The 12175-nt window shown below is 52.6% G+C and overlaps 8 protein-coding genes across 8 annotated transcripts; 4 read left to right on the top strand and 4 right to left on the bottom strand.

Moving 5' to 3' along the window:
* Nucleotides 1-160: 160 nt before the first annotated feature.
* Nucleotides 161-569, bottom strand: NUU61_009607 (SWI5/SAE3 family protein; the record flags this gene model as incomplete). The annotated part of the gene is made up of 3 exons (XM_056660132.1): nucleotides 161-326; nucleotides 406-491; nucleotides 540-569. The coding sequence occupies 3 exons, from the start codon at nucleotides 567-569 to the stop codon at nucleotides 161-163; spliced, it is 282 nt and encodes a 93-aa protein (XP_056506630.1).
* Nucleotides 570-1032: 463 nt separating this feature from the next.
* On the top strand, nucleotides 1033-2686 carry NUU61_009606 (Ytp1 family protein; the record flags this gene model as incomplete). The annotated part of the gene is made up of 5 exons (XM_056660131.1): nucleotides 1033-1131; nucleotides 1198-1275; nucleotides 1343-2176; nucleotides 2231-2360; nucleotides 2454-2686. The coding sequence occupies 5 exons, from the start codon at nucleotides 1033-1035 to the stop codon at nucleotides 2684-2686; spliced, it is 1374 nt and encodes a 457-aa protein (XP_056506629.1).
* A 321-nt stretch (nucleotides 2687-3007) lies between these two features.
* On the bottom strand, nucleotides 3008-4245 carry NUU61_009605 (E1 ubiquitin-activating protein AOS1; the record flags this gene model as incomplete). Its single annotated transcript, XM_056660130.1, has 2 exons — nucleotides 3008-4127; nucleotides 4184-4245. Coding segments are annotated over 2 exons (1182 nt in total), but the record flags the coding sequence as incomplete, so codon positions are not given.
* A 361-nt stretch (nucleotides 4246-4606) lies between these two features.
* NUU61_009604 (uncharacterized protein) lies at nucleotides 4607-6190 on the top strand (the record flags this gene model as incomplete). The annotated part of the gene is made up of 4 exons (XM_056660129.1): nucleotides 4607-4609; nucleotides 4690-5375; nucleotides 5432-6041; nucleotides 6092-6190. 4 exons carry the CDS (start codon nucleotides 4607-4609, stop codon nucleotides 6188-6190), a joined length of 1398 nt encoding a protein of 465 aa, XP_056506627.1.
* A 334-nt stretch (nucleotides 6191-6524) lies between these two features.
* Nucleotides 6525-6722, bottom strand: NUU61_009603 (uncharacterized protein; the record flags this gene model as incomplete). The annotated part of the gene is made up of 1 exon (XM_056660128.1): nucleotides 6525-6722. The coding sequence occupies one exon, from the start codon at nucleotides 6720-6722 to the stop codon at nucleotides 6525-6527; it is 198 nt and encodes a 65-aa protein (XP_056506626.1).
* Nucleotides 6723-7772: 1050 nt separating this feature from the next.
* Nucleotides 7773-8288, top strand: NUU61_009602 (uncharacterized protein; the record flags this gene model as incomplete). Its single annotated transcript, XM_056660127.1, has 2 exons — nucleotides 7773-8011; nucleotides 8192-8288. The coding sequence occupies 2 exons, from the start codon at nucleotides 7773-7775 to the stop codon at nucleotides 8286-8288; spliced, it is 336 nt and encodes a 111-aa protein (XP_056506625.1).
* Nucleotides 8289-8510: 222 nt separating this feature from the next.
* Nucleotides 8511-9047, top strand: NUU61_009601 (uncharacterized protein; the record flags this gene model as incomplete). Its single annotated transcript, XM_056660126.1, has 1 exon — nucleotides 8511-9047. The coding sequence occupies one exon, from the start codon at nucleotides 8511-8513 to the stop codon at nucleotides 9045-9047; it is 537 nt and encodes a 178-aa protein (XP_056506624.1).
* Nucleotides 9048-10006: 959 nt separating this feature from the next.
* On the bottom strand, nucleotides 10007-11671 carry NUU61_009600 (MFS general substrate transporter; the record flags this gene model as incomplete). Its single annotated transcript, XM_056660125.1, has 4 exons — nucleotides 10007-10291; nucleotides 10350-10437; nucleotides 10501-11385; nucleotides 11451-11671. The coding sequence occupies 4 exons, from the start codon at nucleotides 11669-11671 to the stop codon at nucleotides 10007-10009; spliced, it is 1479 nt and encodes a 492-aa protein (XP_056506623.1).
* Nucleotides 11672-12175: the final 504 nt, after the last annotated feature.

Genomic DNA, 12175 nt, shown 5'->3' with positions numbered 1-12175 from the left:
AGATTCTGTGGCGTTGGATTCAGTCACCGGAGTATATCGCGGGGCCTCTCTCGGGCAACAAAAAACAGCGACGAAGCTTTAGGTAGAAATAGTCCCATCTGAATGAACTCATCTTCATCTTCATCTTCATCTTCATCGTACGTCCTAACGGGGGCAGGTTTCAGTCGTCCTCCTTGACACCAAACTCTTTCTGCACTTCGATCTGCCGCACACCATGTGCGTCTGCAATTAGTCCCATCAGGCCCTGTCCGACATCTTTGATCTCGTTGTACTCGTGCAAGAGGCGGATGTGGCGCTGTACAGTGGTAGACGGGTTTTGTCTGGAGCTGTGAGAAACATGGTTCTGATTTTTCCCACCCTTTTTTTTTATCAAGGGGTTATTTAGGGTGATTGATGGCTACGTACCTCAGCTTGGAGGTGAGCTCGGCCAGCTCGGCTTCGAGCTCGCTTTGTTGGGTTTGAAGGGTGGTGATGGATTTGGAGAGCGAGGCCTGCATGGATTGTTAGTCCGTATAGTGGGGTTGGAGGCTGACGCGTACTAGTTTTTGTTCGCGAGCAGGGTTCTCCATCGCTGGGTTGATCAAGGAGGATGGAGAAACGGCAGAGTAGAACAGGACAACCTTGGAAGAATAGGTAGAGGCAAGAGGAAGAAGCATAGGCGAGAGAAGTATACTTGGCACTTGTACTGGTACTTCGTTATGCCGTTATGTCTTCCCCACATACATGTACCGGTACATTCCACTCCTTGCCAATCACCGTCCACGCTGAATAATCGCCGGGTTAGTTCACGCGGGGATTTCTTGAAGAAAACACCCATCGCTGGAGACGGGGAAATCGAAGAAACCTCATATTGCATGAGTACGGCCATGAGCAACACTCCCAGCTCTTCGGCCATCTGATTTTTCTCGAGTTCGTTGCGCGTCGCTGCTCGACATCATAGCGGATCCTCCGGATTGGTCGAGGATCGACATTGTCTGACGCTGTCTTTTTCTCTTCTCCCTGTTGCAACACCGCGCCGCTCATTCACTCATCATGAAACTCCTCGCCTGGACTCTGCTGCTCGGCTCGGCAATAGCCCATGGCGACCACGGGCATGTCCCGGAGGGCGCGGCCATCTCCCTCGAGCCGCTCGTACGTTTCCCGTTGCAGGACCTCTCTTCCGCCGGACTCCCAGGCTAACACACTCCCCCGTTCTAGGATGCGACACTCTGGGTACACATCCTCCTCATGGGCCTGGCCTTTGGCCTCATATTCCCCCTTGGCATGGTCCTTGGCGTATGTCACCCCCAGCATAAGCCCCACTCCTCTTGTTTTGAGAGCAATCTAACTTCTTTGGCGATAGATCACCCGCTCCCGGTGGCATGTTCCCCTTCAGGTCGTCGGCACCGTCATCGCCGTGCTCGCCTATTTCCTCGGCCATGCGCACAAGGGCCGCCAATTCGGCAAGAATGTCCACGCCGGGTTCGCGAACTGGTTGATGTTGATGTTGGTGGTGCAGGTCGCCCTGGGGTTCTATCTCAAGCTGCACCTGGAGAAGGCAGGCCAGGGCCGGATTCGGTGGATCTTCGTGCTGGCTCATGGGATTGTCGGCAAGGCCATGCCCCTGGTCAGCTGGACGCAGATGCTGTTCGGTGGCATTGCCGCCCTGGGCTTCTGTCAGGGTGACCACCTCGGCCAGTGTCTTGCGCACTTTATCATGGGCAGCGCCTTTATCGCGTACGGCATCTGTCTGACCATTTTGCTGCTGGTCGGTCAGTTCTGGTTGCGCCGCACGGGCCGCAGCCAGGAGTTCTTTGACTCCCTGATCATTGCCGCCTGGGGCTGTGTCAACACTTTCACCGAGCACCGCTGGGGTGGTCCCTGGGTTCATAACGACCTCCAGCACACCACCATGGGCATTGTCTGGTGGTGCGCCGGCCTGCTGGGCATGTGGTTGAGCCGGACCCGTGGTGGCCGTCCCAAGCGGAACTTGATCCCCGCCATTGTGATCCTGTTGACCGGCTTCGCCATGTCCGCGCACTCGCAGACCCTGATGATCAGTACTATGATGCACTCGATCTTCGGTTACACCCTGATGGCAGCCGGTGTCACGCGTATCATTGAGATCTCGTTTGTGCTGAAGGACCGAAGCTCGCTGGGCTCGGAGCCCAACAGCTTCCAGTATCTGCCACCCTTTGTAAGTTTCATCCTCGGGATATTGCATGCGAAGATCGATTACTGACTCTCGCAGTTGCTTTACGCATCCGGGTTCCTCTTTATGGGTTCCACTGAGGAGCAGATGGAGCTGTTGCACAACGCCGGGATCATGCACGTGTCGTACGTGTTGATTCTGTACAGCATCGCTTTTATCCTTTTCCTCTGTACGTTGGCACCATTCTCCTTCATTTCATTTCCTTTTCTCAAAAGAGGAAATAATAGCCCTTTTTCCATGTTGCATTGCTAATGATTCGCAGTCGTCAACATCCTTCTCCACATCTACGCCGTCTACGCCTGGCCCGAGTCCACCCAGTCCGACGAAGGCAAGTACATGAATGCGAACGGGCACGCACGCTCAAACTCGGAGCAGATTCAAGACGCCGAGGCATTCGAGCTGCAGGGTCTGATCTCGGACGAAGAGGGCGAGCCGTCCGCCGGACCGCGGAAGACGAGCGACGAGGAGATGGCGAAGGAGGCTTCTCGTCACTAAAACGGTCATTTCCTAGACTTTGGGTCATTTCTTCCCCTTTCTATTTACCTTTCTCTTCTTCTCCTATCTCTCGGGTTTGGGGGTCTTTCTTAAATGGCGTTGTTTTAAGCAGGCATAGCTACTACACCTAGTACCCTTATGGAACAGACTGAATATACTTGAGTAATCAATTCCTTTGTCCATGACAATCTTAAGATTCGTTGGCTAGGTATCGTATCATACATGACAAAACCAAGCAGAAAGAAACAAATGACGGTCGTAAATGGTCCCATCCCCCATATCATCACCCCGAATCCCCAAAAACGCCAGATCAAGAAAGAATCACTGTGTGGAAGTAGGGATGGGATCGAGGGGAATAGGATCCGCGACAGGAGGCACAGCAGCGAGGGTTTCCATCTCGGGGAAGATGGGATGCAGCGGGTAAATAGGACCGGCAGAGTTCTCGCCATCAAACAGCAGGATATTCTGCAGGGGCTGTTCACGCGCAGAAAGGACATTGATGACATCCTGGGCGAGAGAACCGCCCAAGAATGCAGCGACGGGGCTAAGCTCGGCGGAGAGGTTCTGTAGGAACTTGCGTAGGAAGACGTTGTCCAGCGAGCCCGGATCGAGCTGTAGTTCGCGGTGGCAGTCACCCGCTAACCTGGTGAAGGACACTAGGTCCTCGTGCGAGGATGTGGGCTTGTGGCCGCCGGAGACCTTCTCGAACTCCCATAGCGCGCGCAGACAACTTAGCAGCGGGGTGATTTGCTTGCGGCGGCGCGGTAGGCGGGTGTAGTCTTCGGGGAGTGGGGAGGTATTGGCTAGTAGGAGCGGAGAGTAAACCTCGCGCTTGGTGACCAGTTCAATAGCCTTGTTGCCATCTTTCTTAGTGGCGATGCTCACCATGCTGCGTGTGGGCGTCTCTTGCCGCTGGGCAGTCACGTTGGACTTGGCCCGCTCGATCACAAAATCGTGTGAAATCAAGTCTGCAAATGCATACCCGTAAAACCCGTGTAGACCTGCCGCATAGAACGGCTTATTGGCCAGCCGGCATGCAGCATTAATTGTAGTGTTCGTTGCGAAGTCGAGTTCAGTCGCGATCGTCAAATCGAACTGTGCGAAGAAATCGGGCTGTTTTGTTTTAACATCGTCCGTGTCGACGTGCAACTTCACTCTCGGGTTCATCTTGTGAATCTGGGGGCCGGCCACTTCTGCTCGCTGGGTAGGGTCAACATGAGAGTATACAGAACGAAGTGGGATTGTTCGTCTCACATTCTTTCCAAGGACATCTCCCTCGCTGTGTGCCTCCGCCACGAAAAACTGTGCGCCCAGGTCATCCTCGGTGATAGTTTCGTGGTCGATAATTGTGAGACTGCCAATTCCTGCCAACACCAGGTTTTTGGCTACTTCATTCGCGAGCGCTTTCACGGTGATGAGGAGGATGTTGGCCGACCGGATCCTGTGGATGTGGTTAGCATATCTGACTGTCTGACCCTCCTAGGTTGGGTCGCTCACTTCTCCTGCGCTTGGACTCCCCACAGCCGAATCTGACGGTCGTAAAGCGCAATCTCATCTAGCTTGGGTCAGGTTGTGTTCGGTCGAAGAGCTAGCTGGAGTTCCTACCTGCGCTGATAGATTGACCGTTCTCCATGCTGTGTGTGGTGCAGTAGAGAGAATAAGAAGGGCCTGCAAAGTAGAGCTGTTGCAAGAGTCTCTCTAACAAAGCGCAAGAGTAAGAGAGAAGTCCAAACAAGAAGTATGAAACGCAAGGAGCCGATGATCTAATCGCACATCACGTGGCTGTTATCAGCTCACCTTTCGTGTACCTTCGGGGTTGTCTTCATCACTGGCCCTCGATGGGCTGATTGTGTCTGTAGATTCGCCCTTTTCTTCTTGCCAGCACCTCTCTTTCTCCTGAATCAGCCTGGGGGACCAAATATGGTAAGTGATGCGGGTCTTGTTTCTGCCTGACCGAGTGTCTCAACCCACATCCTCTCTAACTTCTTCGTCCGCCTCTCCAGTCCGGGAATTACGACTATCCCCCAGCTTCGTCCCGCGGGTCCAACGACCGAGACGTGCTTCGCCTCCAGCATCTACGCAATCTAGTCTCGGAACGCAATCGCTCCGGAGCCTACAATACCACCCGTGCCTTGGAGACGCTGAACCAAGAGATCGAAGACCACCACCTTGACCGAGCCCGTGACCGATCCCACTTCGAGCGGGCTCGTGCTGCAGTTGACCGCCAGATTCAGCAGCTGGAGTTCTCCAGCCCCGCCGAGCGCATCCGCAGTATCTGGCTTGACCAACTTCGCTCCGAACGCCTCGACTCGGACTCACCCCGCCGCCGCCGCTTCGGGTCCGACGACACCTCCATGTCGCAGCCGGGTACCGGCCGCGACGGCCGCGGGCGGTTGAAGCGCCGCAAGCTGGATTCGGATGACCTCCGCGAGGGAATGCGGGGGTTCAACTACGGCCAGTATGGACAGGTGGTTCCGGGTGCGTTGAAGATGGAGATTGCCAGCTGTGATGGCGGCACCTACGACCCCGATGGCGATAGTTCTTTCCCGGAGAATATTCTGCGCAATGACCAGTCTGTTTATTGCACCAAGTCCGACCGCTGTAACCTTGTCCTCCGCCACCGAGGCGAGGCGCCCTTCTGCTTGAAGAAGATCGTCATCAAGGCTCCTCGTACGGGGTTCGATGCTCCGTATGTTTTTGGTTCTTTTTTGGTGTATGTTTTCACATGGCTCTAATACTTTCTAGCATCCAAGAAGGAATGGTCTTCGTGGCCATGACGTCCGATGAGCTGCTCGCCCGCACCGCCCAGTATCAGATCCATTACTCCAGCGCCCGGCGACGCCGCCGAAATCGTCGCGGCGATATGCAGCCGTCGCAGGAGTACCTGAATGCCTTCCGTTCGCCCCTTCAATCCCTTGAGAGAACAGTTCTCATGGGACCCGATTCGCAATCGGCGCCGGGTACTGCGCCCGATCCACAAACCGAGTTTCGAGTCACGACCGAGTATGACGAGAGTTCGTCGGAGGATAATGTGTTTATCGAAGATGAGGGCCCGTCAGTGACGGAGCTCGAACGGATCCAGGAACTCGAGCGCATCCAGGGTGAGGAGGATCTGTTGTGGTCGGATAGCGAGGACAGCATGAGTGATGACGACGACATCTTCAACCGCCGCCGCCATGAAATCCACCAACGCCTCGTGGCGCGTCGCCAGGCCGATCCGCGCCGTCGCCCACCGAGTCTCGTGGATCCTCTCCCTCCGCCGGCGCCGGCGCCGGCACCAGCAGCAGCCCCTGCTCCGAATACCGAGGTGCTGAAGCCGCATGCCCGATTTTTTATCGAGCGCGAGAAGAGCATGGTGAGCATCAAGTTCGACCCCCGCCGTCCGGCCGCTTTATCTTGATCAAGCTGTGGAGTCCCCGCAGTGACGGCAACATCGACATTCAGTCCATCATTGCCCATGGATTCGCCAGCCACCGGTTTATCCCGGCGCTGGCTGCTCGGTGAGGTCTGCAGTGCAGCAGTCATGTCATCCAGCATTGAGCATATCACATCCCTCGGGAGAGGGTGTCACCGGGCCGATGGGTTCTGTATAGGGGCTAGAGCTATAGCTTATCCACGACGAAATGAATGATGACCCGCGAAGAATGGCCTGTAGAAAGTGAAGATGGCATTCCAGCCACATGGTATCTCATAAGATTAAAAAGAACAAAACAAGTTTATCCAGTATGCCAGTACAGTATGCTCCTCACGCCTGAAATAACCAATACCCTTACCAAAGTGCACTGCCATCTATTCGCAATGCAAGATATTCAACCAGAAGAAGTACCCATATTGAAAATTATCGCAACTCCATCTTCGCGTACGGCGACTTGTTGTTATCGTCGTACATCTGAGTCGGCGGACCCCAGAAGATGCGCGGTTTCAACCTGTTGGCTTCTCGAAGATCGCGTTCGCGGTTGCGCACTTTTTGATTGTGTCGGCGCAGACTCCTCTTGCGCTTTTGTTTGGCGAGGAATTCTCGAAGCCAATCCAGCATGGCTGGGGGGTTGGGGTCGGCATGTAATCGGAATTATAATCCTTATTAATTTCTTTTTCCATGCCAAGCAAAGGAGGAAGGTATGAGGCACAGCTGGAGGTGTTGGGTTAGTTGTTGGTTCGGTGTTGGAGTTGGACCACTGAATACCTGTACTGCAAGTAGCCTTGATTTCGGTCAAGACTATTTCAAGGAATACTTGAAGTTGCTAGGTGTTTCAAGATCAAAAAAGACCCCGATCTGTGTGTTGGAGGCTCGCGGGGTCCATGGGGGCGGAGTGTCCCTTAGGCCTCCCGGGGCTTTTTTTAGTAGACACATGGGGGCTGATGTCTCTTGCTAGGGCTGAACACCGACCCGATCTGAGTCATGAAGGATTATCCATGGATGACCGTGGATGGCTACATAGAGCCTTCTCTCAAGATTGAGAAAACAATTAGTCATGGCTAATGGAGCCTTCCAAGGAAGACCTTAGAATATTTGTGATAGTATTTAAAATAGTAAATAATCTATGAAAGAGATCATTCGCTTAGGCCAATTATCACCATACATAATAAGACCAGACCTATGGAATGACAAAAAAAAAAAAAAAAAACTCATAAAGAAAGGAAAAATTCTTGCATAGAAGCTTACCCAAGATAGTAAGATTGATATCGCGAGCTATAGTATACATCGGACTCGGGTTCGGCTTCGGATTGACGAGCCCTACGTCACACCACGTGATGTGTGGATCGTCTCGGCGAATTATCTCGCCGTGCCGAAGCATACAAACAGCGCTGGGGTTCCCCCCTTTTCTCTATGGGGCTGAGCTCCCCTCGTCCGCTGAGAACTGGGATCCACAGCGGCAATTCCTATCTACTAGCTGATCTTCACATAGCCCCATTGAATCGTGGGATTGTGTCTCCACCTATCATCATGATGGGAACGCGTCGGCTCCTTAAAGAAGAAATCACCTATTCTCTAGCTAAGGAACGGGGGGTCAATATCCTTCATCAACTGGGATATTTCGATGGACAATGCCGCTTTTTCTCCCACCTCAATGACAGACGAGAATGAATGAAAGCCGTGGTAGCTCATCATTTGGGCTTCAGGTCGCCCGATGGGTGCCATATCGCGAAGATAGAGGACTGGTTCCGGGGCAGCTTCAACGTTTGCATTCCTATTTCGATTGATCCCTGGAAGGGCCAGCAGCAGCCGGGTCATCGAGTCTTCCTCCGATTTCCTCTTCCATATCGTGTCGGCGAGAAATTTCGACCTAGAAATGGGGATGAAAATATCCAATGCGAAGCTGGGGCGTATGCATAGCTCCAACAAAATTGTCCAGACATTCCAATTCCACAACTGTACGGGTTTGCTCTATTAACCGGTGAAACTGTACGAGACCACACACTTTTGGGAGAAACCTGGACGACTAATCCTCTCGAGTGCAGTTCACCCGGCTTGAGCATCTGCCTTTTCTTACTCGTCTTTTCCAGTCCATACGCCGTCGGGTATTACAATGGCTTCGCTTGCCGACGCCTTCGTATTACGTCCGCCATCCGAATCAAAACCAGCCTTCTCTGGATGGTGTGAAGGAGGCTGGATACTTGTTGATGGAGTTGCATCGAGGAAGTAAAAGGGACGATGCATTCGAATACGTGGACTGAAAAACAACACGATCTCCAGCCGCGCACAAATTTCTTCAGGGATCTTTCTCGGATCCTACTGAGTATCAGCAGAACGCCCTTACCCCGTATTGGATCTTTCATTATCCACAAGGAAGGTTACTTAACCTTAAGCAACCGGCCGCTTTCAATGGAGCTGCATGAATTGGAGAATGAGAAGATTCCGACCGAATTGTCTCGCGAGTACACCTATTCCACAGTCGAATCTTACGTGACAGATCTCCTGAGAGGCCATGACAGCCGCCTTCGAAACCAGCCCAATGCCGTGAACAATGTTCAAGATTGTGGGTATCAGATATCAGCACTAGCCGCAATGCAGACAGTAGCGCCGTTGTTTTTCCGCCGAGACCTAAGTCGTGGCCCTTTTGTGTTTACTTTGACCGATCTCCACCAGAGCAATATTTTCGTCGATGATCAGTGGTGGATCACTTGTCTGGTGAATTTGGACTGGGCCTGCTCCCGGCCTGTTCAAATGGTCGAACCACCTTACTGGTTGACTAATAAAGGCGTGGACGAGGTCGACGCTGGAGAATACGATGCACTTCGAACAGAATCGTTAGCCATCATGAGTGCCGAAGAGGAAAAGACCGACAAATCCAGTCATATCCCCTCCGCGACAGCCGACAAAGTCTCGCTACGACTATCAAAGGTTATGAATGAAGCCTGAGTGACTGGGACTTTCTGGTAGTTCATTGGCACTCTCTAGTCCCTCGGGTCTCTTCAGCTTATTCTACGACCATATTCAGCCTTTGTTGTCCGAACACAGCTCCGAGGAAATTGGTGAAATCATGCCTTGTTACTGGGGGACGTGGGGAAATTCGTGGCCACCAAGCTCGCTGATAAAAGGAGATATGACAGTGAGCTTCGACAAGCTTTCGCAACAAGCAGCTCTGATAGTGATGTTGCTGGATTATAGTTTATAAAAAGGACATCGCCCCAAGAAAGAGGTAAGTAAGGTAGGGTCTGTAAACGTAAGATGAAGTAAGTAATAGGTAGTCAGTATTGGCGACAAATCGTTTGGATAGTTCGTTTTGTGCAATATCATGACGGTCAAGTATTTCCCGGTCCAACTGGATTTAAAAATGGAGAAATTGGAGAAATAATAATACATGAAGAATCAAAAGTGACATGAACAAAAAAGACAATGAAAAGACGTCAGCACTAGGGTTCGAACCTAGGAGGGCGAACCCACTGGTTAATGAGACACGCCGGAGCGCCATATTCAAGACCAGCGCCTTAACCACTCGGCCATACTGACCGCCATATCCTGGGCCAAGCGGAATATAGTTAGATGATGTGAGCGACTCAGGTTCCGAACAGGCATGCTTGAATATCCATGGATTCTTTCCGGCTCCTTTCCGACTCCACTTTAGATCAACACAAGCCCCATCGGAACTACTACTGTATAGTTAATTCGATATTGCCGAGATGGAGAACTTGAGCCAACCAGCCGCTCAGTCTCTATTCCACAACTAGGGAGCTACCATGCTGAGTTGGATATATAGTAAAATTCAAGTTTAGTTACTAGTGACGTAAGTAAAAAGAACAATCATAGCAATTTCGTGGATTTCACCCATCTGGTCACAGACCCTCGGGTATCTCGTAAACACTCGTCTATATTTTTCATTATGCGGCACCTTCATCAGATCCGGTTTCCCCGGTCTTCACATATCGGCTGCGGTGTCGCAACGACGGGCCATAGATCTTCAGGAGCCACGGAACAGGAGCCATGGCCAACATGATAAATGCACAGAGGGAGATGGCCCACTCAAACTTCATTGCATCAACCATCTGGATCGTGAACAAGGGGAACACGCACGAGAACGTGTACCGCATGGCGACGTCGACTGCAAAGGCTGATGCGCCGAGTTCCGCTCCGTAGAACTCGTTTTTGTACAGGGGGTAGATAAGCTGAATATGATAATTAGCGAGAGTGACCTAGGCATAGGACATGGATGACTGTACTTACCTGCGACAGCGAAAATCCCATGCCGTATGGTATGCCAGCGAGGAGCGGGCAGATCCAGTGGATACTTGGACGAGCTGTCCATGCGAGCCTGTGATTGATTAGTATCATCCTGTGATGCATTGAATAGAATGTCGTAGGCGAGAAATCTTACCAGAACAAACTGATGGGCAGTAGAACCGCCGCAACCATCGCCCCCGTCAGGGTCTGCTCCGGGTGTTTCTCGGTGTATTTTTCCCTCCTCTTTGCTGCCCAAGACAACACCGGCAGAGCCAGGAGACTGCCCACCATCAAAGGCAAAAAGGCCAGTCCCACCTCGTAGGAAGAGAAATTATACGCGCTCTGCAGGACGAGGGGGTAGCTAGCATAGAAAACAAAGACAACCACCTGGCCCATCGTGACGATAAACGCCGTGGGCAGGATGATGGGCTCGACGAAGAGCATGCGAGCCGGACGCGCAAACGCCGGGCCCAGCGTCTTGCGCCAATCGCCGCGCGGCAGCTTGAGCGCCTTGCGACGGATCTCGGGCTCGTAGGTCTCGGGGACGAACACCATTGACAGGAAACACACCCCGACCAGCATCGCAGTCAGCCAGAACGACCAGCGCCAGTCACGGTCCGCCACGATCGACTCGCCGGCAATAGGGCCAATCTCTGTGGCCAGTGTCCCGCCCAGCCCGTACAGCACGAAGAGCGCGCCGGCCGCTTTATCCTCGGGCATCTTCCACAGATCATTCAGTACGCCCGCGAAGACCGTCACCGACGGCGAGCCGACAATCCCCGAGATGGCTCGGGCAACGGCAATGGTCCGGAAGTTTGGCGCTGCACCGCCGACAATGGTGAAGACCAGGTGCAGCAGCAACGAGGTCTTGTAGATGTACTGCCGGCCGAATTCCTCGGAGAGGGCTGCCGTGAACATGGGCCCGATCACGAAGCCCATGGCATAGAAGGTAATCGGGGAGATGGCCAAGGTCTGTGAGACGCGGAACTCACGCATGATACCAGGAATGCTGGCAATGTAGATGGAGGTTGCAAGAGTGCTGTGCAAGAAAGCATCGGAGTCAGTTGCGACAGACCCCCATCAGGTTTTCAAGGTCGAGCTCACATCACAAAGTAAGATGCAATTGCACTCAAGGATATCAAGAGTTTAAACTTTGGGTTCCAGTTGCGCGCGCTGTAGGTTTGCTTGTCCGGTTCATCGTCGGGCGTAGCGCTGCCATCGCTTCGGTTGGCGCCACCAGGGCTGCCCGGGGTTTCTTTGGAAAGTTGTGTCTGGTAGGGAGAAAACTCAATGGCTCTCCCTTGGCTTTGCTCTATGGCAGCCATGATGATGGATCAGTATAATTATCTTTGATAGAGATCACTATGTGGGAGAAGCAAGGTCACAATAAACGATAGTTATAGATATGCAGGAGGAAGACCGCCGAGATAGGGCTAGGTTGCGAGGAGATCCAATACTAATACTAGTCATGCAAAAGGCCATGGATTTGAAGATCTGCATGTTGTTGGGGGCCATTCTGTGCATTTCAGCCTGCTCATTCTTCTGGGATTTAGGGCCCCCCTGGGGCCGACTAGCCCTAAGAGGTATGTGCTTTCGCATGAATCTCTACTGTGCCGAATCCTGCGAAATCCCGAAACCAATGGAACTAGGGCGCCTTAACTTTGCGACTTATCCTCCGCATCGTCAAGTGTGGTGGCATCAGTGAGAGATCGTGGACGTGGCCGACGGAAATGCCACTCTGTGTCTCGTATGAATCCAGCACTTTATTACTATTATTATTGTTGGGTTATGGATTTATGGATTTATTGTTCTCGTAATTGGTCCTGCAC

This window comes from Penicillium alfredii (genome assembly GCF_028826965.1).
Source record: "Penicillium alfredii strain IBT 34128 chromosome Unknown utg000012l_segment0_segment0, whole genome shotgun sequence".
Classification (NCBI taxonomy): domain Eukaryota; kingdom Fungi; phylum Ascomycota; class Eurotiomycetes; order Eurotiales; family Aspergillaceae; genus Penicillium; species Penicillium alfredii.
Note: the sequence above shows the minus strand (reverse complement) of the source record. Positions and strands in the feature narration are given on the sequence as shown.